General features: G+C 41.7%; 1 protein-coding gene and 1 long non-coding RNA gene across 3 annotated transcripts in view; one reads left to right on the top strand and one right to left on the bottom strand.

Moving 5' to 3' along the window:
- LOC138265382 (uncharacterized) overlaps positions 1-19,298 on the top strand; it is a 157,516-nt gene extending 138,218 nt beyond the window's left edge. The window contains exon 3 of the long non-coding RNA XR_011199354.1: positions 19,087-19,298. This is a non-coding gene — a long non-coding RNA (uncharacterized lncRNA). The remainder of the gene's footprint in view (positions 1-19,086) is intronic.
- TMEM212 (transmembrane protein 212) overlaps positions 7,210-22,846 on the bottom strand; it is a 61,270-nt gene continuing 45,633 nt past the window's right edge. For both annotated transcript variants that reach the window (XM_069213038.1, XM_069213039.1), the window contains 2 exons: positions 15,119-15,442; positions 7,210-7,747 (listed from right to left, as the gene is read on the bottom strand). In XM_069213038.1, coding sequence (XP_069069139.1) covers positions 7,727-7,747; positions 15,119-15,442 — 345 coding nt within the window. In that variant the 3' untranslated portion in view covers positions 7,210-7,726. The remainder of the gene's footprint in view (positions 7,748-15,118; positions 15,443-22,846) is intronic.

Here is a 22,846-nt window from a genome sequence, read left to right as displayed (position 1 = left end):
ACTGGCATGTAATTGCATATTGAGTCATATTTATATGTGAGGACTTTTATAAACGTGCTGGGAGCTTGATTCAGAGCAGGACATTTCTGCGTTTTATGCGTTTGAATGGGATTCGGGTGTTTTGCATGTAGCCCTAAGTTCGCATTTTATCAGTTGGTGGATTTGTCAGGGGGTGTCCTCCTGGCCATGCAGGTGAGAGAATCAACTTCAAACATGGCCTCATACTTGGCTTAATAATTACAACTAAGAGTTTCCTTCTTCAAACTCTCTCGATGTGATCTCTGCAAGCAAATGACCAATATACTTGTTTTTGTTCCGCACAGGACGTGTCACTGACACTGAGGCCTCTTTTACTCAATCGAGCCAGAAATGCCTGTCAATGTGACTAGAATGTTTGACGCACATGATAGAAGTCCAGGGCGGAAGCCAGTGGACAGAGTCCCCTCTCCGTTCCCCTTAGCCCGAATTTGAGAGGTGTCACTTGGAGCCCCATCCCTGCATCTAACACTTCCTAACAGTGTATGTGTGCAACTTGGCAGTTTGTACACGTCCGGCCGACTGGCAGAATTCCATTTTATTCGTGAAAATGACCGAGCACTAAATTGTGTTTTAATCTCTTATCTGAATGGAAAAGCTTGACTCTGTTAACCCTTTCAGTGATATTGATATGTGGAAAAATATATGTGCTGTAAAAAAATAAAGCATACCTTTTTATATTCCTTTGTGTTTATGTAATTTGTTAGTTTTGTAAACTGAGCCCTTTATGTTTTAAGCGGCATAACACAAATTTATAGGAGTTATTTCTAGTGACGTCATTGTGAATTACAGATCATAATTAGGCTCCACACTATTTTCCTTTGGACTTGTGCCCTAATGCAAATAATATCTTCCTTTGTAATAGCATGCTTTACATTTAAGACATAATAAAGGCATAAAGAGCTCAAATAAAGCAATAGGTCCGAAAGGAGCCCTCGCGTTCCAGTTAATAATTGCATTATTCTGTATTGATACAAAAATGAAACAGAGGGGTTTAATCCTGAAAAAACAGCTTTACACAACTTTAAGGAACCCATATGCATTTGTGTTTTCAATTAAAGTTTTAAAAAAACTCCAGATTTCAGGAAATGGCTAAAAAAAATGTAAATGCTTGAATCGTTCAAACTTTTTATTTACTCGCGCACTTGCTACCCGGGTACCATCTCTGTGCAACAGAAGCATCAATTTGCAGCAGTCTGATAAGATTTGCCAAGCCGTTCTTTCCTCCTGCTCGGATATACGATGACCGCTACTACAGAGCTCAGACCTGCTACCGTAATTGCAGCTGGAGGAGGGCCGCCATTTTGTATTATAACTTTCCACGGCATAATTCTATGCCTTCCAGACATAATTATGGTAAAGGAAGACACTCTTGGGATATTGGCTGGGGAAAAACAGTACTTTGGTATTTCCACTTCAGACATCACTCATTACCAAGGCTATTCTGAGCTGCTTTCGGATTTAGCAGTGCTGCCGTGCAGAACCGACATCTGTGATTACAGTTTGAAAGACAGGAACAGAGCGAGCCCTCAGACGGCAGCTTCCTGTCCCACATTTCAGATTAAACATTCTGATGCGATCTAATGCTGCCTCTCTGAAATCAGTGTCATGAGCTTACATGTATTCTAAGAAACTGATATAAAGTCGTACAACATCCATCATTTATCAGGCCTGCACACACACTTTTTTTGGCAACGGTACGCCTGCATCTTTCCTCCTCCCTGATTTCCCAGCAGCAAATAGATTGACCTGCTGAAGGCTACCATATGTCAGAGACATTTTCGTCCTTTTGTCGATAAGGATAAAACTCATTCCGTTTTGTATTCAAGATACAAGTCATTAACAATGCAAGTGGGAGAAGTACCTAGCATATGCAATGCACCATATTCAATGATGTCATGGGAGGTGATTTCATAGGAAATAGCATGGGGGTCCATTTTTCAAGCCACAGCACTTTATATTTTGCAGATTCACCTAGGGAGGCTTCTGTGTAGTCACCTAGACAGGCAATGGTTTATGTCCATCATGTTATGTATTTATTTTGTCTACGGCCATAAATTGTATGTCTTGGAACCGGCAACACACAAATATGCTTTAATAATGCTGAGGGGTAAACTCTCCCTGATCATATCTGCCTGTGACCTGAGATTCTGATCTAGGCATGTTCACCCAGCCCTTTGTCCTACCAAGGTCAATTGCATTGTGTAATAATAATAGCACATAAAAATGCACTGTACACAATTCATTATTATCAAAACAAAGTATTATCTTTGGTATACGTTTAATGCTTTTGTTCTTGAGTGGATTTTTTAAGTAGACAACCCCAAAATTGCATCTCTCAATAAAATAGAGAAATACCAATATATAGTGTATATGGTGGGTGGATCTATCTTCAGACAATTAGGATCTCCAATGGTGTCCTCAACTGCGGCAGTCTCAAAGACAAAGTGGACGCTGACAGGGGTTGAAAAGCATCCATAAGTCCAGATTGAAATGGTGCAGAAGATCTTGTACTCATTACCCAGGATAATAAACATGGCGGTGGTAAGTGTGATACTACTGCTCAACTCAAGTTTGCCAGATACTGTATTCTTCACCGTCTTCTTCTTCTAAAAATTAGTCTAAGGAGTGGCATTTTCCACATGTGCTCAGAATTTATGCACAACTATGAGAAGAGAATATGGAACATGTTGAAAAATGAAATTAATGTAATATTACATGCTGAGAATGTTTGCGATGTTCTATGTTGGCTCAGTAAAATTTTCCCTATGCCGGCGTAATCTTGATTGTTTTTTGGTATTTGCACTTTACGCTTGTTACATGTAATTACACTATTATGCCACATTGTATAGTTTAAAGCCCCTTCAGGTAAAAATCCTATTTCAGTTGCATGGGAACAATGTGAACGACTGCAGCGGTTTTTGCGGCTTCACTTACAAAATGGAGGTGAGGAGGCATTTCATCCTAAAATATAGTGATGGGTCCCAGATTTGCATTTCACATAATTTTTCCTTAATTTCAAGAAATTAGGCAAAGAAAAATGATGTGAATTTCGCACACCCCTAGTTCTAGGTGCCACGTTTGCAAAGGAACATAAAGCAAGGGACTGTTTTATAAAGCTTTCTTCAGGAGCAAGTCGGATTACACCTGGCAAAAGCAATCTTCTGTGCATGCACACTTTATGTACAATTCACAAAGGGTGAAATGTACTAAAATGCAAGTGCATAGTTAGAAGTAGCTTGAAAGTGATATAAACAAGTCATGTGGCTTCAATCTGCAACTGCCTTTTGAAAAGCTAGACTGGACCAGAGGGTTGGAGGAACGATTATGGAAACATAGGGCCAGATTTACAAAGCCCTATCACCAATGCAGCGTCACTTTTTGCAATGCTCCAGTGGCGCTACCCACTGCTAGATATTTACAAGGAGATGTAATGCCACTTTTTGTGGCGTTACACCTCCTTGTAAATATAGGCCCCTCTGACGCAGTTATCTGCGTCAGAAAGGCATGCAATGGATGTCGCAGTGGGCCATCCACCGCAACACCCATTGCCTTTGACGCTGCCCCAGATTTATGAGAAATCATAAATCTGACGCAGCCCCAAAAACTAACTCCGCCCCAGGGGTGGCGTTAGCATGTCAAAACGAGGAAGAATGTTTTTATTCCTCCTCGTTTTTTGCTTTTCTATGTGTGCTGCATTCTGCAGCACATAGAAGAAGCAAAATGCCATGGATGATTGTTTATGCGTAGGAAGGTGTCTCATCCTGCACGTAAACAATCGTTCGAAAATGACGCTTTGGTACTTCGATGTGCGCTGCATTCTGCAACACACATAGACGTGCCAAATCGCCATTGTAGATCGTTTATGTGCAGGGAGGGTACCTTCCTGCACATACACAGTTAGTCCCCTAAACGCAGACACGCTTGCACTGTGGTGCAAGGATGCCTGTGTTGGTGCAGGCAGCTTAATTTAGCACCTGTGCAGGGGCAAACTCAGGGCTGCGCCGTATTCTTGTGAATAGGGCGCAGCTCTGTGTTTCGAAGCTGGTGCGGCACTGCTGATTTTGGCGCAGCACCACGCTGCACCAGTTTCTTGTAAATATGGTCCATATTTCAAATGGCTGGACATCCCCACAGTGACTTCTCACAAACTTCCTGTAGTGCACTTTCCACAATCATCTGAATATCTATTTCCTACCTGAGCTGATCAGGCTTAAGTAATGCAGATAATGTGTCAGAGTACCTATGTGCCCCAGTGTCCCATGAAGTTTAAAGAAAAATCAGCTAAAATTGTGTTTATTCAGGGGAAACATATTTAACTAAATCAGTATTAAATTCTAAAGCCCTTATATGCTTTGCCAGATGAGACACTCCATCACAAACATTACAGATGTCTCTTCTGCTGTATTGCAAGTGAATTTTAACCTCTGGCACTTGTAATACTGCAGACACAGTATCTAGCATGTTTTGACTGAATATCCTGTGGACTGAATTCTGATAAGGCCCTTAGACTTAATTTAACGCCCACCTGAGAAATGTATGTAATGCATAGAATATGCACCCCCAAGGATAACACATTAGAAAATATTCACAAAGCTACAGGCATCAGGCGTGTAGCTTCATAGGGGGCGTTTGGGATGTGACACCCCCCAAATAAATGCATTCTTGGCTTGGTCATTGGGTATGGGGGACCTGAGTTGTATCTGCTATACCTTTGTTGTTTTTTCTGTTGTGCACCAATAACAAAAGACAAAACAGTGAGCTGTGATGTAAAACAGGGGAGAGAAAGAGACAGAGATGTACTTCTAGTGACTAAATTTCAAAAGGTGAAACCAGATAACCTGGAATAAATATGGGCTTCTCTGCTTGTCCAAATTGTCTGATCCTAGGCGTATGTTTTATTTCACAGAGCCTTCTTTTTCTTTATCAGATCTCATTCTTTCACTTTCAGACAACGTAACACAAGACATGGCCAACTTTCATAAAGGAATGCTTGCTGTTGCTAAGTGGATGAATAACAACTGTATAAGACTTAGGACCTGACTTAGAGATCTTAATACGGTGGATGGGATATGCGTCATGTTTGTGATGAAGTAACCCGTCCACCAAACTCTAAATCAGGCCCTTAATGCCATAAAAACTGAGATACTACTGTTAGGCAAACAAACTCACACTTGGGGAGACCACTGGTGGCCGCTCACCCTGGGCCCACCCCCAAGCCCAAAATGGTCATTAAGAACCTAGGAATATGAATGAACAACACTCTTGCCTTTGAGGCCCAATCCAAATCACAGACTAGTACCTGCTTTGGTCTTTTATGAAGCCTTAAAAACCAATCTTTGACTTTTTTGATCCCAAACTAGGCAGACCATTATTCAACCCCTTATCCTGTCCTGACTACCCTACTGAAATGCCCTATACTAGGAGCCTTCAATGAAGACACAAAAAGACTTCAGTTTGGCCAAAATGCCACTGTGAAGCAGCCCTTCATCCTCTCTCAAAAGTTGGCTCCATAACCAGGCTCCTCCAGAATCTCCTCTGGCTTCCTGTCGACAAGCGTGTGGACCTTATTCTCCTGGGTATAGCTTGTTAGATTCTTCAATCCCCGGGGGCCCCATCCTCACTGACCTTATGTCACCGTACCTAAAATCTGGATCTCTTCAGTCGGCCTATCTTAACTTGGTTGTTGTTCCTTGCATTAAGAGGGTAAGAACAGGAGGATGCTTCTGCCGAGACTTGGCCCCTGTCCTATGGAACAAGCTGCCTCTCTCCCTCAGAAAAATTCAGAACCATCTGCACTTTACGAAATCGCTCACGACTTGGTTCTTTTCAGACTAGCTTCCCTTCTCAGATCTTTTACTTGGTGTATATATTGTTCCTGTACCATTTGATTTGCGTTTAGCACTGGGAAGCACTGTTGTTGGGGCAGCTATATGCTCTATAAATTCTATTATCAGAACATATTAGAACACTTTAAATACTTGTGCAAAGAATGTGAGCTGTACATGCACCTTTCATGTTTGATTTATTATCCATAAAAATCTAGGCTACTTTTAAGGTTTACACGACTGATGAGGTGCCTCTTAGTTCATTAATGACATTTTCTTTATGGGGGGCAGAGCCATTGATGTTTCTAAGTTCATGTTTAAAAGCTATGACTTTCATTTTCTGGCACACCCACTATTTGTAAAGTGGGTCTAATGCATGAGGCCAACAGTCACTTGATAAAATGATTTGTGAAAGGGGCAGAAAGGAAACCTGGAGACCTCGCTACATGCACTGATTCATTTGACAACTCTACCATCAAGGTTTCTTGTAGAAACGAAGAAAGGTGCATGCAGTGAAAATGCATTTAAAATAAGTAATGCCAGGTCTTGAACTCCGGGCTGTTGTATTGTACATGACCACAGTAATGAGTTTCCGAACAGAACTATTAAGCCTAGAGGGGACAGGCAGGGCTATAGCTTAAGGAAGGGACGTTTGACGTGTCCCCCCCCTCCAATGCATTCTTGTCTTGGTAGTTGAGTTTGGGGCCCTTAGTCAGTTGTTATGTCTGTGTCAGTTTTTCATATCCTTCTCATTTTAGCTTTTAACTTGTTCATTGTTTGGAGAAGAAACTTAAATACCTATAGTGATTGGTTTACCACAAATAAAAATAGTAAATCTGCATCCCTAGAAGTACTCCTTGGATGGGTGCAAATTGACTACTTTGTGGAATTCACAAACATCGACAGTTGTAGGCTTAGCAAACTGCACCAGTCTCAGTTTCGAGGTGTAATACTGTCAATCAAACACCCAAACGTTGCTAGGAGGAATGCTTGCAAATAGTCTAACTAGGGGCAATCACCCGGGCTGCAGTCAAGCCTATCATTTTTTGCCCTCTTTGCCACTCAACCCTGCAAATTAGTACTAACCCTGTTCCTCAAGGAAACAGTCCACTCCTAACCTAAGTTATCTCACCCCTCCATCCTGCATGCATTCAACCGCTTTCTTAGTTGGCAAATTTGAGGTTCACACCTAATCCCAATCCACTGACTAAACTATGCCCTTGACAAGCATACAGTTAGTTAAGTTACACATATTCATAACATGTATTCAAGCGTAGATCATACATTTGACTGAATCATCAAAACCTTTTACACATGCTTATTAAGTGTAAATCAACGCTGAATGTTATGCACTGCACACCTTATATTGTTTTACACTTGCATGATGCAGTCCTATTTACTTTTGATGGGAGACACGTTTCAGCAATTTCATTAAAGATTATGGTACCACTATGGCTTCTGATATTCAGAACACGCAATTACAAATAAAATCACTTTACATTTCATCATCATTCATATTGAATGCAAAGTTTATAAAGATATTGTATTTTAAAAGTCTACTAATAGCAAAAGTCCAACCTGGTGCTCAGATGATCCATGAGGAACATTCAGGAGATACATTTATACATAATGATGAATTTCACTGACATTTTTGTTTTATTATCTTTGACCATTCCAAAAATTAGACCAGTTTTTACTAACCATAGCAAAAGAAATCCTAAAATAAGTAGCATGTGTCTCCTCAATAGTACACTTGAGCCATGTGATTGAACCAGGCCACATATCATCATATCAATCTCAGAATCCGTCATGGTATTTAAAATATGTTTTGAAATGTTGTGGTCCAGGTGTTTTCATTTTTTTCACCAGACGTGCTTCGGTCCCTAAAAGACACACAAAAATAGTCAGAATTATAAAATGCACTCAGACCCATAGTGTGAGATTCTTTTTAATTAAAGGATGAGGGCCGGTAATTAATGGTGGGAATTAGAAGGGCTGGGGGTTAAGTCTGTGCAGGCTCTCTCCAGCCCGGCAGCTGTGTTGCTGGGCTGGAGAGAGCCGACTCCGCATGTGTGTTTGGCCGGCCCAAGGCGGCCAGCCAAACATACACTGCTCATCACCTCCGTGGCCCCGCCCCTTTAAAAGAAAACAATAATAAACAAAGTTTATTATCATTTTCTTTGAAAGGTTTTGCAGCTGTCACTCCTGCACAGGGCCACGCTCCTTCACTCTAAAGGAGGAGCCGCTCCTGCCTGTGCATGCATAGCCAGTGTAACTTCGAAGAGTGCTCTTGAGAGAGGACCGAGAGAGTCCAAGACCCCACCAGAGACCACCCCTGAGGGTGTTGAAGTTATAAACTGCAAGACTTGTGTAGAAGAAGTTTGCCTCTTTCTCAAGACAATCCATGCATACCCTAAGTGGAACCTCATTCGGATTCTGGAGGGAATTAAAAATTATCCACATACAGGAGGAAATTTTAAACACAAAGTAGAATCCATCATTTGAATTTCCTACACCATCTGGGTGATACGGTGGACGAACTTCACCTGGTGGGTTATGCTCTTCATTGAGAGTTTCAGCTAGAGATTGGACGATTTTCAGTTCTTCCCAAATCTAAATGTGGCCCTTGGTGTTTCAGTGAAGGCGCTAGTATGAGCCAATTTGCAGTTAGTGAATGCACTCTTGGTAGTCATTTGTAAATCTGGCTTAACAATGCAGCTGTTACCAGACACTTTGAGATCTAGCAAAAAAGCTTTCAGAGTACTACTAAGAGATGCTCTTAAACTGCACCCTCATGTCGGTGTCACCGAGTACAAGATTTTATTGTGTTGAGCTTTGTGATTCAACTGCAAAAAGTGCTTGCTTTGGCACTTTTTGACTTGTGGCAAAGCTCATACTCATTACAGCAGGACTGGGTTGTGTATGGTGGCGTGCCAATGATCATGGTTACAGCCTGACCTTTTTTATTTACTAAACGATACCATAAAGACAATTGGCATGATGATTTTATTGGGAAAAGTAAGTTTACGTCAATACATTTAGGGCAGATTATCATTACTCTTTATGGAAGCCTACACAGAAGAATTTTGTTACATAAAATCTCACAGAATACTATAGTAGGCACGGACCTTGGTGTGGGACAGACCATGGATATAGAAGTTTTTCTGTATGAGAATCTCTGTTGGGCACTCTTAGAAGAGATAGTTATTTGCTTAAGGCAACTGTTATTTTATATAACTTTGTAATTTTACAACTGTGTGACTGATGTTGACTTTTGGGAAAGCTTACACTCAAAACAGTAGGACTGAGTTGGTTATGGTGAGAAGCTACAGGTATGAATACTGCACATGGAAAAGTTATGGATGTGCCATAGGTCTGGTCTGCATATTATGTAAAGGTATGACAAAGGCATTAGAGCTAGCTTTTTTATTGTGCACAACATTTGTTAAAATCAATAAGCTTTTTTACAGTTTGTTGTTGTTGCATTGTGTTAATGGCTGTAGATAGGTATTTGTTTACAAGTGATCTCACAGATTACCATAGAAGGCAAGGGTTTTGGAATGGACTGCCCACTGTGACAACCCTACGGTTTTTCACTGTGATGATTCTAGACAGGTGCTACTGAGAGGGGGTGTGTATTGTTTTGTAAACTGTATTTTTTTAACATATTTGTTATGTTTATTGGTGTGCATTATGGGTGCCAGGTTATGTCCCTTTCAAAAGGCCTGTGTTGTTTATGGTGTCAATCCAATACTAGAGTTTATAGGCCTTCTCCATTCATTAAGCCACATTCTATAGGTTTTCTCTGTTTATTATGAAACATTTTGACAAAGTTAGTAAGTCTGCCTTAATTCATAAAAAGCATGTGTTAAAGATAATAGGCATTGAAAGATAGATTGTTATTACACAGTGCTTAAGCCTGTTAAGCAGGTACATGTTACATGGAACCTCACAGTATGCTCGAGTATCGTCACGGGAAACTCACCGGAGCTAACTGTGGCGATTGAAGATGTGAACTAGGATAATTCTTATTTAGCTCTCTTAGAGGAGACTTTATATTATTTTGACAACTGTAATTTTGTACATATTTGCATTGAGGTATACCTGATGGTTGCCTTGTGGGAAATCTCATGTCCAACACAGTAGATCTGGGTTGGTTATAGTGACAAGCGAATAATAAAGATAATAGCCCTGACTGCTATGAAAAGTTATGAAAAAGGCAGTAGACCTGACATATGTATTGTGAAATGCAATTTGAAGTCAATAGGAATTTCAGCATGGATTGTTCAATCCACATTAAGATAAGATTTATATTAAACAATACACATCAAAAACAAAGCCACGGTTCATCTATTTACATAATACAATGCCATCATGCTATTCACTTTTTTATACTAAAGTACGGTCGGAGTGATTATAAGTTCAGCGATCTGACCTCCCGAACTCCAATGTGGCAGTGGTGAGGCGGCGGTCAATCCGGCAGCCCCACCACGGCCTCACCACTGTCATATTACGATGTTTCTACCGGGCTGACCAGCCTGTTGGAAATAGTGCTGCAGCATTGCCCTTTGCTCCGTCAGGGAGCTGAGGCCAATGCGGTCGTACTACCATAGCAACAGTGCGCATTCCGAATGTGCTGGCAGGGGGGCCCTGCACAGTCCATGACATGGTCATGGGCAGTTCAGGGCCCCCCTGCGGCCCCCAAATCTGCCTTTCTGCTAGCCTGTTCATGGCAAGGACTCCTCCCCTCCACGCCCATTATGACTTTCCCCTGGGGCTGATCGGCAGAAACCAAGATTTCTGCCTGTCAGCCCAGTGGGAAAGTGGCAGCAGCATTGTTGCAGGCTCATACTAGAGGCAGTTGCAATGCTGCCACTGCAGGGGGCACCACCACCCTCGCAATGCTGACTGTCTGCACAGGAGACAGTCAGCATTGTGAGGGTACTGTGCAGGGGGACCCCTGCACTACCCATGCTAAGTGCATAGGCAGTGCAAGGCCTGCCCCTGTGGCCTCTTGCCACTGTTCTTCACCAGACTTTTCATGGCGGTGACACTGCCATGAAAAGGCTGGCGGAGAACCAGGTCGTTATCAGCAGGGCTGCGCTGAATGCAGCGCTGCCCTGGCTGATTACCACCTCCGCCACTGTCAGCCCATCAGGATCACCGATTCTGACAGTGATGGTGGTACCCTGGTGGTTTGACCGCCAGGGTCGTAATGTGGTGGTCAGACTGTCACAGCAACGGCGGTCCTGACCACCACCAGCCTCGTTATCAGGCTCGCATTTTTGCTCCACAATGTGGCTCCCTAATGTGCTTAGAATCATTGTTTAAATCACAGATACTAATGGTTGATCCGTGTGAAAGGCACAAATTTACCCCTGTCTCGCTGGGCTATGAGAGTACTACACAACCTTTCCTGCGCTTCCACTTCCCATAGATAATTTTCACCCTTGTGCTACACCCATTGATTTCTTTCACAAAGACAAGTGCTGGAGAAGAAACAGGGTAGTGGAGATTCCCCTGCCCCCCTGCATCTATAACACCCTATGCCCAAGAACTACAATCCTTGTTTTATGCAAAAAGAAACAGGCCAAGGCTAACGAGTGCCCGATCAGTAAAGTCTTTGTTCACAGTAATACTGGTATTCCAAAAGTATTAATACTGACTTCAACCTCAGTCAGTGGCCCTCTGTAGTTGGCTAAATCAAAGCCTTGATCGTGCACCCTTCATCCTGGAGTGCCCATGTGGTGAAGACTTGAGGAGGAGAGAAATATAGGAATGCATCCTGAGCACAAACATTGTGGCACACTATTTCTGTGCCCTTTCATTGTCTGAGTGTCCTTGTGAAGCCGTCATACTGACCAATGTAGAGGGTAAAGTATTGGCATGGTGACAAAGCTGAAGATGTACTGGTCTGAGACGAGCATTGAGAGCAGTTGGAAGATAGGGTAACATGCAGAGATGACCAATGAACAGGAGTGGAGGCACTAGTCAATTATTTGTTGCTAAAAATACGATTTTATTGCAGGAAAACTACATTTTTAGGTTGTCCTGCAGCAACTTCTGTTCATACAGGCATATAATTGTGTTGACATTTGACACCCATACCTCTGATCTGAGTGTAAATGGCTGTATAAGTGGTGATATTACAGCCTTGGTGGGAGTTGGTGCTTCTCTAATCCCTAGCAGCAGGTGAATAATGAGGCTGTTCAACACTGCACTAAAATTGTCAAAATGCAAGCAAACATACCACCTCATGCACTAAAATGTACACAAACACACATTGACACACACTGATGCAGTTTCCATTTATTATATTTTCTTGCTCCAACCTTTCAGTGAAAGAGTGATGACCACTTCCAACATGCCAAGCTGACATAATTTCCTGTGTTTAAATGTGAAGATAATCCTGTATATTTACATGTAAATGGAATTTGTAAGGTATATTTTCCAACAATACAATACTAGGGGGTGGGCGGAGCTGATGGAGTTTCACTCCACGGAATTGCACAGTGTTGGTTAATAACTCCGTGGAATTCCACAGAAGTGGAGTTCCGTGAGCTGCAGAGGGGACATGAATGCGCCTGATCTCGGCAGCGCTAAGCAGGGTCGGGCCTGGTTTGGCCTGACTCTGCTTAGCGCTCCTGAGATTGGTTGCATTCAGGACAGGGCCATAGGCAGCAAAAGTTGTCATTTCAGGCCTCTTGTGTACCGGCCTGCCCTGTGTGCAGTAAGTGCACACGGAGCAAGCCGGTACACAAGAGGCCAGAAATGACAGCTTTCACTGACTATGGCCCTGCCCAGGTCTAAAATCAGGCCTAGGCCATAGTCAGCAGAAAGCTGCCATATCAGGTTTTTGTGTGCACCAGTGTGCACATTGAAAAACAAAATGGAGGACTTACGTGGGTCCTTGTTCCCAGGGGGTCCTCATTGCCAGTGGCCTGGCGGGCTCTCTGCCTTCTGGCCCTGGATCCGGAGCTGTTGGGCTGGTCTGCCAGCAAGCAGCTCCACACCACGTCGGGTGAGTGCGCACTGAAGCTCAGTTATGGGCTACAGAGCGCAAGCGCAGACTGCGGTTGCGCTGGATGCCTCATAACTGGGCTGCAGTGCACACATGATGAGCTCTGCTCCGCTGGCAGGGCTAGCTGTGTTTTTGGCTGAACTCCACGCTCCAAGCAGAGCGCGGTTTATCATAATGTCAATTGTTCTATCTTTTTGAAAGGTACGTAATTCATGATAATATTATCTCTAGTTATTATTTTTTTTCAAATCACAAATTTTAGGTGTTGTCATGAATAGATTGAACACAAAAGATGTACAACTTGTACATTGCATTTGAAAAAAGTAAAGTATAAAAAAATTACACAAAACTTTCAACTTAGTTAATTTATATGATGTGATTATAGTGGGGAAAAATGGCAACAAAACTTTGTATGGAAGCGCTCCCTACCGAAGATTCCACATTGACTCACTTTATATGGTACCTGTGTTTGAACATATTGAGAAACATTTTCACAAAACAAAACTTCTAAAATCCCCACAGGAGGAAAAAATACATACTAAAACAACAAGACCAAGTTACCTAGTTCTTTTTGCAAATAGGAGTCATTTTTCTTGGCTTAGGTGTAACTTACAGCAGAATTTTGAGGAGTAAGCCGTACTTAGGGCCTTATTCTGAGTTTGGCGGTAGGACAAGCAGACGGCCAAACTCATGTGGAAGACACCACCGTCATGGTGGTGGCGACCCCCCAACCATATTACAATCTTCCCGCTGGTCTGACCGGTGGGAACATTGTACCACAAGGATCCCACATGGCAGCCCAGGAGCCGTGGCCAATACCATAGTACACCAGCACCATCGGAATGTGCACTGTCTGCAAAGCGATGGTGCTGGGCTGGGCTGGGCGGGGGGCGGGGGGGCACGGCATGGCAATGCAGAGGCCCCTCGTGGCCCCATGCAGTGGCTTTCCACCAGTCTTTCTATGGCAGAAAGCTGGGTTGTAATAAGCATAGCAGCTCTGATTTCAGTGCCGCAGTGTCTGAGTACAACTCTGGCCGTCGTCTACATGTCGGGTATCCCCTCCACAGAAATCCAAATCGAATTATGTCCTATGGGACATATATTTTGGTGGATGGGATATCTGTCACTGTTGTGATGGAGTATCCCGTCCGCCAATATCTAAATCAGGCCCTAAGACAGGAAAGGGACTATAGAGCAGGCGTACACTGAAAAAAGCACAGAGGAGAGGAAGGAAAGCGAGAGAAAGGAGCAAAAAATAAAATCCAAAACCTTGGTAAAGCAGAATGCTTCAAGAGCAGGACTGTCTAATCAAGAGGAAGGACTGAGGTAGAGGGGGACATAGCAAGACCAATGCAACAATGGTCTCTCCTGGTGACCGTGGCATCTGCAACCACAATAACAGTGTATAGCTGTCAATGTTGCTTTAATGGCAGATTCCACAAACATAATTACATTTTGAATTTAAAAGATAATTACAAAGCCAATAGTCAGGCCTTGGCAAGCTGGCATTTGTTCAATTTATTTCTTTTGTTGCAAACATATGCAATAGGCATTAACAATGTAAAAGCAATCATTCTGGCATCTAAACTTCTTGTGCATAGGCCATCTAAACCTGGTGTGCAAGGGCTAGTAGGGTGCCCTATTAGCCCTGGCACCGAAGAGGATAATTTTTAGGCAGATGTGCACATGTGCAAGAGCAAGATTCCATCACCCAGACAGGAGAGACAATGGTTGAAGTCAGCTGACTGAATAGCCTATGCTGTGTGCTTTGGTAGGCAGAAGGAAAACATGAATGACACAACAACAGACCAGTGGAACAGTTGGGCTGGTGGAAATCTCCTATTATGAGTATATATATATACATATATATATATAAATATATATATTCATTGTAAAATCAAACATCTTGGCTAACACCAGACCTAAAATGGCAACAAAAAAAACTTTATAATAAAACTTATACTATACTTGATAATGACTTAGGCCTATGTTTAGAAGCTATAACTCTCCAAAGCAGTAGAAAGGCAATTTCCTCCTATGGCAGCATGAGCCAGTATGGCAGTGGTAATTTCTCCGGTGAAGAAGGGCCCTTTTTAAATTATACTTATAGAGGAAATCCCATTAACATTCTTTCAGGTGGTTTTATAGGTGCTACCATTCACTGATCTAGGCGTTTAGTGATTTGCAGTCCCCTTTTTAAAACACAACCAGTAAAAGTATTTACAATACTTACATTTAAACTTCCTGAATAAATTAGCCTTGCAGTAAGCTTGATCACCAAGGCCAATGATGCACCCAGGATGGTCACACTTGAGCAGACATCTATGATTTGTAATATTAAGTGGTAAGGCTCATAGTGCAGAGGATCGATGCACACTGACATGTATTTGCTATATGGGAAGGGAAATGTAATAGCATATCCAAGGTAGTTGGTCCCGGCTATTCCAGCAAATGAATAGTAGCAATAGGGGCCAATGAGGATTGATGCAATGGCAACAGCGAAGTGTAGCGAGGATCCAACGATGCTCAGCATCCCAAAGGTGAAGCTGGCTTCCCACTGAAAAGGAGAAAGGAGTTGATATTACATTCCCTGAACAATGTGTGTTAATATGTCATATTCTGTAAAGACCACGTAGGACACAGCTAAACAATGCTCCAGTAGGGAGCTGTATCTTACTCCTGACTTTGTGTGATTTACTGAAGACCTTCTATGCTTGATTCACAAACGTTTTTTCTGTGAGTAACTTTACCTTTCATTTCACTGACCCTTATTATGAGTTGGCCCGCTTTTTTGATGCAGGTATTATAGTATCAACGCATTTGTAAATTATTGGATGCGCTAATTATCGCCCATGTCGAGTTATTCTCCTGAAATGTGGCACAAGACGCTGGTTTTTCTGCATTGTCTCTGCAATCATTTTTCGGGCACTTTTCGGTCTTTAAGTTCCGGTAGGCTTTACCTCCCGAAATTTAACAGGCGATGCGTTTTTTATTCACACCCACTATCGACCAAATGCAGTAAAAATGTAAAAGTCATAATTGTGGTTAAGTGTTAGTTGATGCATAGTGAGGAACTTAGGAGTGAAATTCTCATGAGTAACAACATACTACCATGCTGAATTAAAGTTTTATGACTCTGGTCTGTAAGTAAGCTAGTTTGCAAATTCATTAGTTATTCATACCTACGGCTTAGCGTATGAGACAACTATGCACAGGAAAAAAATAGTGTGAATTGGGGGACAGTAAGTCAACATACCTGCTCTTTCTTATGAGCTTCTATTTGGGGGCCTGTTTATAAGTTGTGCCAAGTGGGATCCCCATGCAGGTTTCTGCTCCAGACAACTTTAAGGGGTTCAATATTCCAGCACCCGGATTTTCCAGGTGCCAGAATACCAGACCCAATTTTTTCCACTTGAAAATTAGGCTGGCTCATAATCTCCTGATATAGGTCATACTATGTTGAATTAGGCCTACTAACTCCAGGCCTGCACCGTTATTCCTCATTCGAGGGTTAACTAGCAATTGCAGGAATTCCATATGGAAAGTCTGTCTGGTATGGGTAATTCCACCCTCCAAAAATTGCTGTGTTGGAATTCCACAAGACGGTAGTCTAGGTGGTTTCGAACCTGTGGTCCAGGGACCCCTGGGGGTCTATAAAGCCTCCTCACGAGGTCTGCGACTGCTTAGAAAATTAAATAATATTAACAGATTAGATCCCCAGCTTTCAGTATTGACTCATTGGGGGGGTCCCAGGATTCCAATAAGGATTCAGTGGGGGTTCGCAGTTCCAATAATGATAAAGTGGGGTTCCACAGAAGTGAAAAGGTTAGGAGCCATTCTAGGCCCTTTCTCCTTGCACTGTTATTATGTCTGAATTTAAAAAGTTGTAGTGTATGATGCTTGTCAACGAGGACATAATGATAGCTACTCTTTCAATGCTGAGTCTTTTTGCTTCAGTATTATTTTGAGGTTTCATTTAATAGGAGAACCTAAAGTTCAATCATTTTTCACCTGTGTGAACACCTGTCTGTGTTCTGCTGCCTCAAGTCCTACTTTCCAGAGCTGCAGCTTGCATCCTTTGGAAAAGCGAGGACATCAATACACCTCCTAACTTTACCTAGCAAGCATAGCAAGCCAGACAATTTAAAGCCCTCTCTCCGGGATCTCTCTCTCTACAACATTTACAACAAGCATTGGAAATTCTGATAGATCTCATCTATGGGAGAACTACTGGCTTTGTCAATTTACTTTAACTATTTTGCAGCATGGCTGAAAGTTATGAAAAAAGCACTGTGATACAGCTAGTGCTGACTGGGATGAGCAGTGATCTCTTTTCTTAGTATGGGATTATTCTCTACATTCGGGAAAAAAGATGTAATTTGATTATCGTACTTCAGAGGTGAAGCTCACCATGTTGGCCCAGCATTAAGACAATGCAAATAAGACCATGCTGAGCAGGGAGCACAAAGCCTCTGCATCTATCTAGTATCTTCCCATTGATTCACCTTTTGGGTGCTTTTTGTTCTGGCAGGACAGGAAGGGGCAAGCAATCAAAGGGGAGGTAGTTGGGGTAAATGGGGCAAGAGAGGAGCTGGGTGAACAGACTGTGGTGGAACAGACAACAATGCAGGAGGAGGGTGAGGTAGCAGGGCAAACAAGAATCCAAGGTTGGTGCAAGGCAAAGTAAAGTAAAAGAAAATAAATACCTCTGATAGAAGCAAGCAATGGAAGGACACTGGACAAGGGAAGCAGCACTTGGGTCAAACACTGAAAGAGGAAGTGAAGCTGGCTCTTGCTGACGAAAACGAAGCAAAGAAAAGTAAGTAATGATAAAGCCAACCAATGGTAACTAATGGGCTTTAAGCCTCCTGTAAATAAATGTGCAGTCTCAGGCGAGACCTAAAGTGTACGGTGTGAGGTTGAGGGAGCAAACTGCCAAAGAGGCAAAAGTGCCCGCCAAACATACTGAAGGGCATAAAACAACCAACAGTGCCCCCCAAAAATTTAGTGGTGCTAGGGTGAATGCAGGTGAGTGTTTATGGAAGGGCAGGGATTTAGCCTGCCTCTGAGGAAATAACATTTCCCAAGCAGCCTTTACTTTCTATTTTATTTAAAACAAAGCAATTGTATGGTTTAGGAGTGGGTATTGATAAAGAGATGTAAGGGTGACTTTAGAGTTCTGGTGTGATTAAATGTAGATGGTATGAGAGTGACTTGAGTGTTCAAGGGTGTGTAGAGGTAAAGGGAGGTGAGGATGACTTTATGAATCAGAGGTGGATAAAGGTAAAGTGAGGTGAGGATGATTTCAGGATTGAGTAGCGATAAAGGGGATGAAGATAATTTTAGGATTTGGGCTCAGTAATGGTAAGGTTGAATTTAGGGTTGAGGAGTGTGTGAGAGTGTGAATTTTCTAATATGTTTATTAATGATTTTGGTGTAACTAAATGAATGATGAATTATCATGTAAAACGGGTGACTTTTGAAAATGGTTGCCTCAGTTCATTTTCTGTTCCTAACCGAGCAAAACTCTAATTAAATGTTGTGGTTATTTACCATGATTCAATGCTTACATAAAAGTGCACTCGGAGCTTTAGTAGATGTGTCCACAGCTACGTCTAGTGGGTTGCTGCATTATGTCTTACAAGGTCATGTTTTAACCGAGCATTGCATACGTTGAATGTTCTATTGTTTGAGAATGTTACTAATATGTGATTTTTCGTCGAGGATGGAAGTAAAGTCGATACTGTAAACTTTTCTTACTGAATAGACGTGTTTGGATGGGGATGGAACAATAGAGCTACAGATGAGACGGAAGAGGAAAAGAAACTGTTGAAGAAAATGTTCTAGTTAATGTAGTATTGTCGTATTTTAGGTTATCAATTTAGTTGTTTATTTGCTGAAGCGTAACCACCCCATAGACTGGCCAATCAAAAGCTTTTTAGAATTTAGTATAACAACCTAGGTAGAGTCGGAGGAAGTTCAGATGACGAGAGAGAGATGAGAAGCAGATGACCAGAGTTCAGATGACTAGAGTCAAGATTCCAGTGTTTCCGTAGCAGTGTGGGTTTAGCTGTTGTCAGGCCTACTTCTTCTGAAGACATAACTGATGGTGTCCCCTAGCTGAAGTAGACTGCTTGTTGCTATCAATTTTGGGGTAAAGTATGTGATTGTAATGTTATATATGTCTCTTTTGCTTTCCAGGTACCAGCTGCAACTTATGATCCGATTGCTGCATATCAATGTTTTTTTATTAACCCGAGTTAAAGAGTTTTTCTAAATTCATGTTACCAAATTCTTTTCACATGAAGCCCAACATGTTGATGCTAAATTGTTGTTAGTGAGGGAATTAACTTCAAATGCTCATGACTTACTTTTACATCTTTTGAGTGTTGAACTAATGTATACTTTGCCAATATCACCAGTTTTGGTATAATCAATAAGTGTAATTCTCTTGGAGATTATTTGTTTGGTTGTCAAATAAATTGAGATATATAAGACGTTCTAATCAACCGTTATTTATCTCATACACTTACCATTTGTGTTTGAGAGTTATTTTCATGACATTAGCATTGTTAATCTAGGGAAATACATTTTATAATTCTTCTTAATAAACAGGTGTGGTTATTGACAAAGGTTTAATATTATTGATTATGTTGATTATTATTGATGTTCACATTACGCATTGATGACATCCACTCAAAACCTATGCCGCTTTGATCCATTGTCCTCTAGTGCAGAATCCACTACTCAGTGTAAATAATAGCTAGGATTCCGTGGTGCTGCAGCAAGTGATTAGAGGTAAAGACCGGGAGATCGAATTTAGAGTTCAGGTGTAGGTAGAGGTAACGCAAGGTAAAGGCTGATTTTGGGGTTTAAGATGGGTAGAGGCAAAAAGAGGTTAGTGTGATTTTAAGTGTTGGGATCGGTGGAGAGAAAGGTGAAACATAAACCTTGTGAAATTACTGCGAGATTGATGCTGAATAAAACATCCTCTACATTATAAAAGAGGTAGCCAACAAATAAGTAAATGTGACACAGAGCAAAGGATAATTCCAAAAAACACATATTGTATTGGAATAATCTTAAACGAAGGGATTATATTTATAGCTTCATCATCAATAAAAGTGGCAGGCAACCAAAAATATGTCTCAATGCACAATGTTTTGTTATTGCAAGTTGTTTGCTTTCAGCTCCCGGAAATACCAGGAAGCATGAGAATCAACTTAAATGCTTTTGTGTTGTCTTGCAAGCAAAAGGGAAAAAAACATTTTGAGCACCAACAAAGTGGAACAACATGATCAGTGCTTGATATATGCTCCAGGGAAGAAAATTACTACAGGTGTACAATGGTAGACAAAGAGAAACTGACATGTGCTAACCTGTGCACATCAAACAAAGGGAGAAAATGAGATTGACAATGAATCCATTACCTAAGCTCAATTAAGCTCAATTATGCTAGAAGGAACAACTTTAATCACTTTAGCCACAAATTATAAATCCCTCAAACAGAATATGGGAAAAAGCATGTTTCATTTAGCAAAAAGGTTCACCTCATCTCAGGAAACAATCCACAGCTCAATAGTTAAAAAGGTGACCAATGTGAACTCCGATTGATGGGCTACTAAGTAACCAAATTTAGGCCCAGATTTATACTCGGTGTGCGCTGAATTAGCATACATTTTTTTAATGCTAATTCAGCACAACCCTAACTCCAAATGTATACTTTGACGCTAGACCCGACTAGCGCCAAAGTTATGGAGTTTACATTATTTTCTGGACGAGGAAACCTACCTTGCGTCAATAAGATGCAAGGTAGGTGTTCCCAAGCAGAAAATGACAATATGGTCTTAGGGCCATACTTATACCCCTGTGCTAAAACCTAGCACAGGGGAATTTGGGCCTTAAATAATGGCACTAAGCTGTCTTAGCACCATTATTTAACGCCTGGGTCAGGGCAGGTGTTAGGGGACCTGTGGGCCTTTTTCCATGATCAGAGACCATGGAAAGAGCCCACAGGTGCCCTTCCCTGGCCCCGGGACACCCTCAAATACCCCCACCCACACCAGGAAGACACCTAAGGATGGGGGGACCTCAACCCAGGTAGGTAGAGGTAGGTATGGGTATGTATATATTATTTTTTCGAAGTGCCAAGGGGGGCCTAACTTGGGGCCCCCTATATGGCACTGGGCCCAATGACATGGCCATTGGGCTATGAGGCATGACTCCTGTCTTAACTGAGACAGGAGTCATGTCCATGGGGTTCTAACGTCAGAAAATGACGCTAATTTGGGCAGAGGCATTTTTTTGCCTCTGCCCATACTAGCATCATTCTCTGATGCTAAATCCCCGTTTCCCCTACGTCTCCCCCACCCAGCTAGCATCCTTTTCTATGATGCTAGCCAGGCCATACCATAAATATGATGCATCTTGGTATGGCGCTAGCCGGCCGTAAACTTTTTGATGCTGAACTGCATTAGCGCAGTCAAGCGTCAATAAGTGTGAATATGGGCCTTAATGCTTCCAGGATCTTGTTCCTTTTCAGAAAGTAATGGAATTGCACAATGTCTGTGATGTCACGTGAATGTCCTGCTTAGATACGTTGGATATAATTTATCCTGAGACTAGCTGTTGACCACCTATGATTCCCCAAGTAAAATATCATATAGGTAGCTCTAGCGTCAATGTAAACATTTAAGGTTGATTATCTGAGGAAATAGTGTAATCACTGGACAATTCAGTGCGTTTAAGATAATTATTTATGTTCCACTTCTATGATTACACTGTTCCAGATGAAGATTTAATTACCTTGCCTACCCCACAGAGACTGTAACATGAACGTTATGAATTTTCATCTTTCTTGATATACTAAATAGGGATTCGATCAAAGGAAGCTTGTACATGATAATCTATTTCTCAGACATTTTTAAAAAAACAGTTTTTTTTGGTGACAACATAATCTATGTAAGTACATTTTAAATTTCCTTATGCATAACAGAAATAATTCCGACCCTGGCTCTTCCCAACTCTACTCCAAATGCCTCCTAGGATCTCCTCTCCAACTTTGCTTATTTGCTTTTTGAATGTCTCTCTTGTCCTGTTCCCTACTGCACCTCCTTCTTCACTCCCTCTCCTATATGCCTTCTTCTGCTTACTTAAGGGTACTTGATCTCTTTCCCTTTCTCTTTCCCTGCTCTCACAGTTGTCATTAAGGGTCAATTTCTCCTTCTCACACGCTCCCTTTAATGAAGCGTTTCCATATCCGCTTCCTCCACCCTCTTCCAGGGTTTTGATGGATCCAAAGATGTCAAAAGGAATATTGCAGAGTTTTAGAAAAGACAGTAAATGGTTAAACACCTTAGATAAATATTGTGATTGTTAATCCCACTTATTTCTTCCCTATACTCCCAAATAACTCCTAACATGTTCTCAGTCCACCGTTTAACAATTATACAAAAGCCTTGAAGACTGAACATTTTGTCAAACAGTATTGCACTTTGTTTCAAGCACAACCTTATTGCAAACCTAATTAAATGACGATAATATAAACAATATAAATAATTAGTTCACAAAATTGATGTTTTTAATATTAGCTCTCTGCATAAAATTAAACAGCATTTTTTTAACCAGTTTTAAACTACTGCATGTAAACACAAGAGATATGCTTCCATCACCGACAAAACTCCCCAAAAAAACAAAAACGTATTACGTTGAGTTGGAAATGGCCCTTTCTGCAGGGTCGTCCACAGACTAGTTGCCTTCCTCCTCGTTTTTTCACCTTATTTTGTTGGTTTTAGGATTCTGGGCACTTTACCACTGCTAACCAGTGTAAAGTGCATATGCTCTGTACTCTCAACTTAGTAACATTAGCTTGTCCACAATTGGCATATTTCATTTACTTGTAAGTCCCTAGTAAAGGGCACTTTATGTGCCCAGGGCCTGTACATTAAATGCTACTAGTAGG

The sequence above is a fragment of the Pleurodeles waltl genome, chromosome 11 (assembly GCF_031143425.1).
Source record: "Pleurodeles waltl isolate 20211129_DDA chromosome 11, aPleWal1.hap1.20221129, whole genome shotgun sequence".
In the NCBI taxonomy this organism is placed as follows: Eukaryota; Metazoa; Chordata; class Amphibia; order Caudata; family Salamandridae; genus Pleurodeles; species Pleurodeles waltl.
Note: the sequence above shows the minus strand (reverse complement) of the source record. Positions and strands in the feature narration are given on the sequence as shown.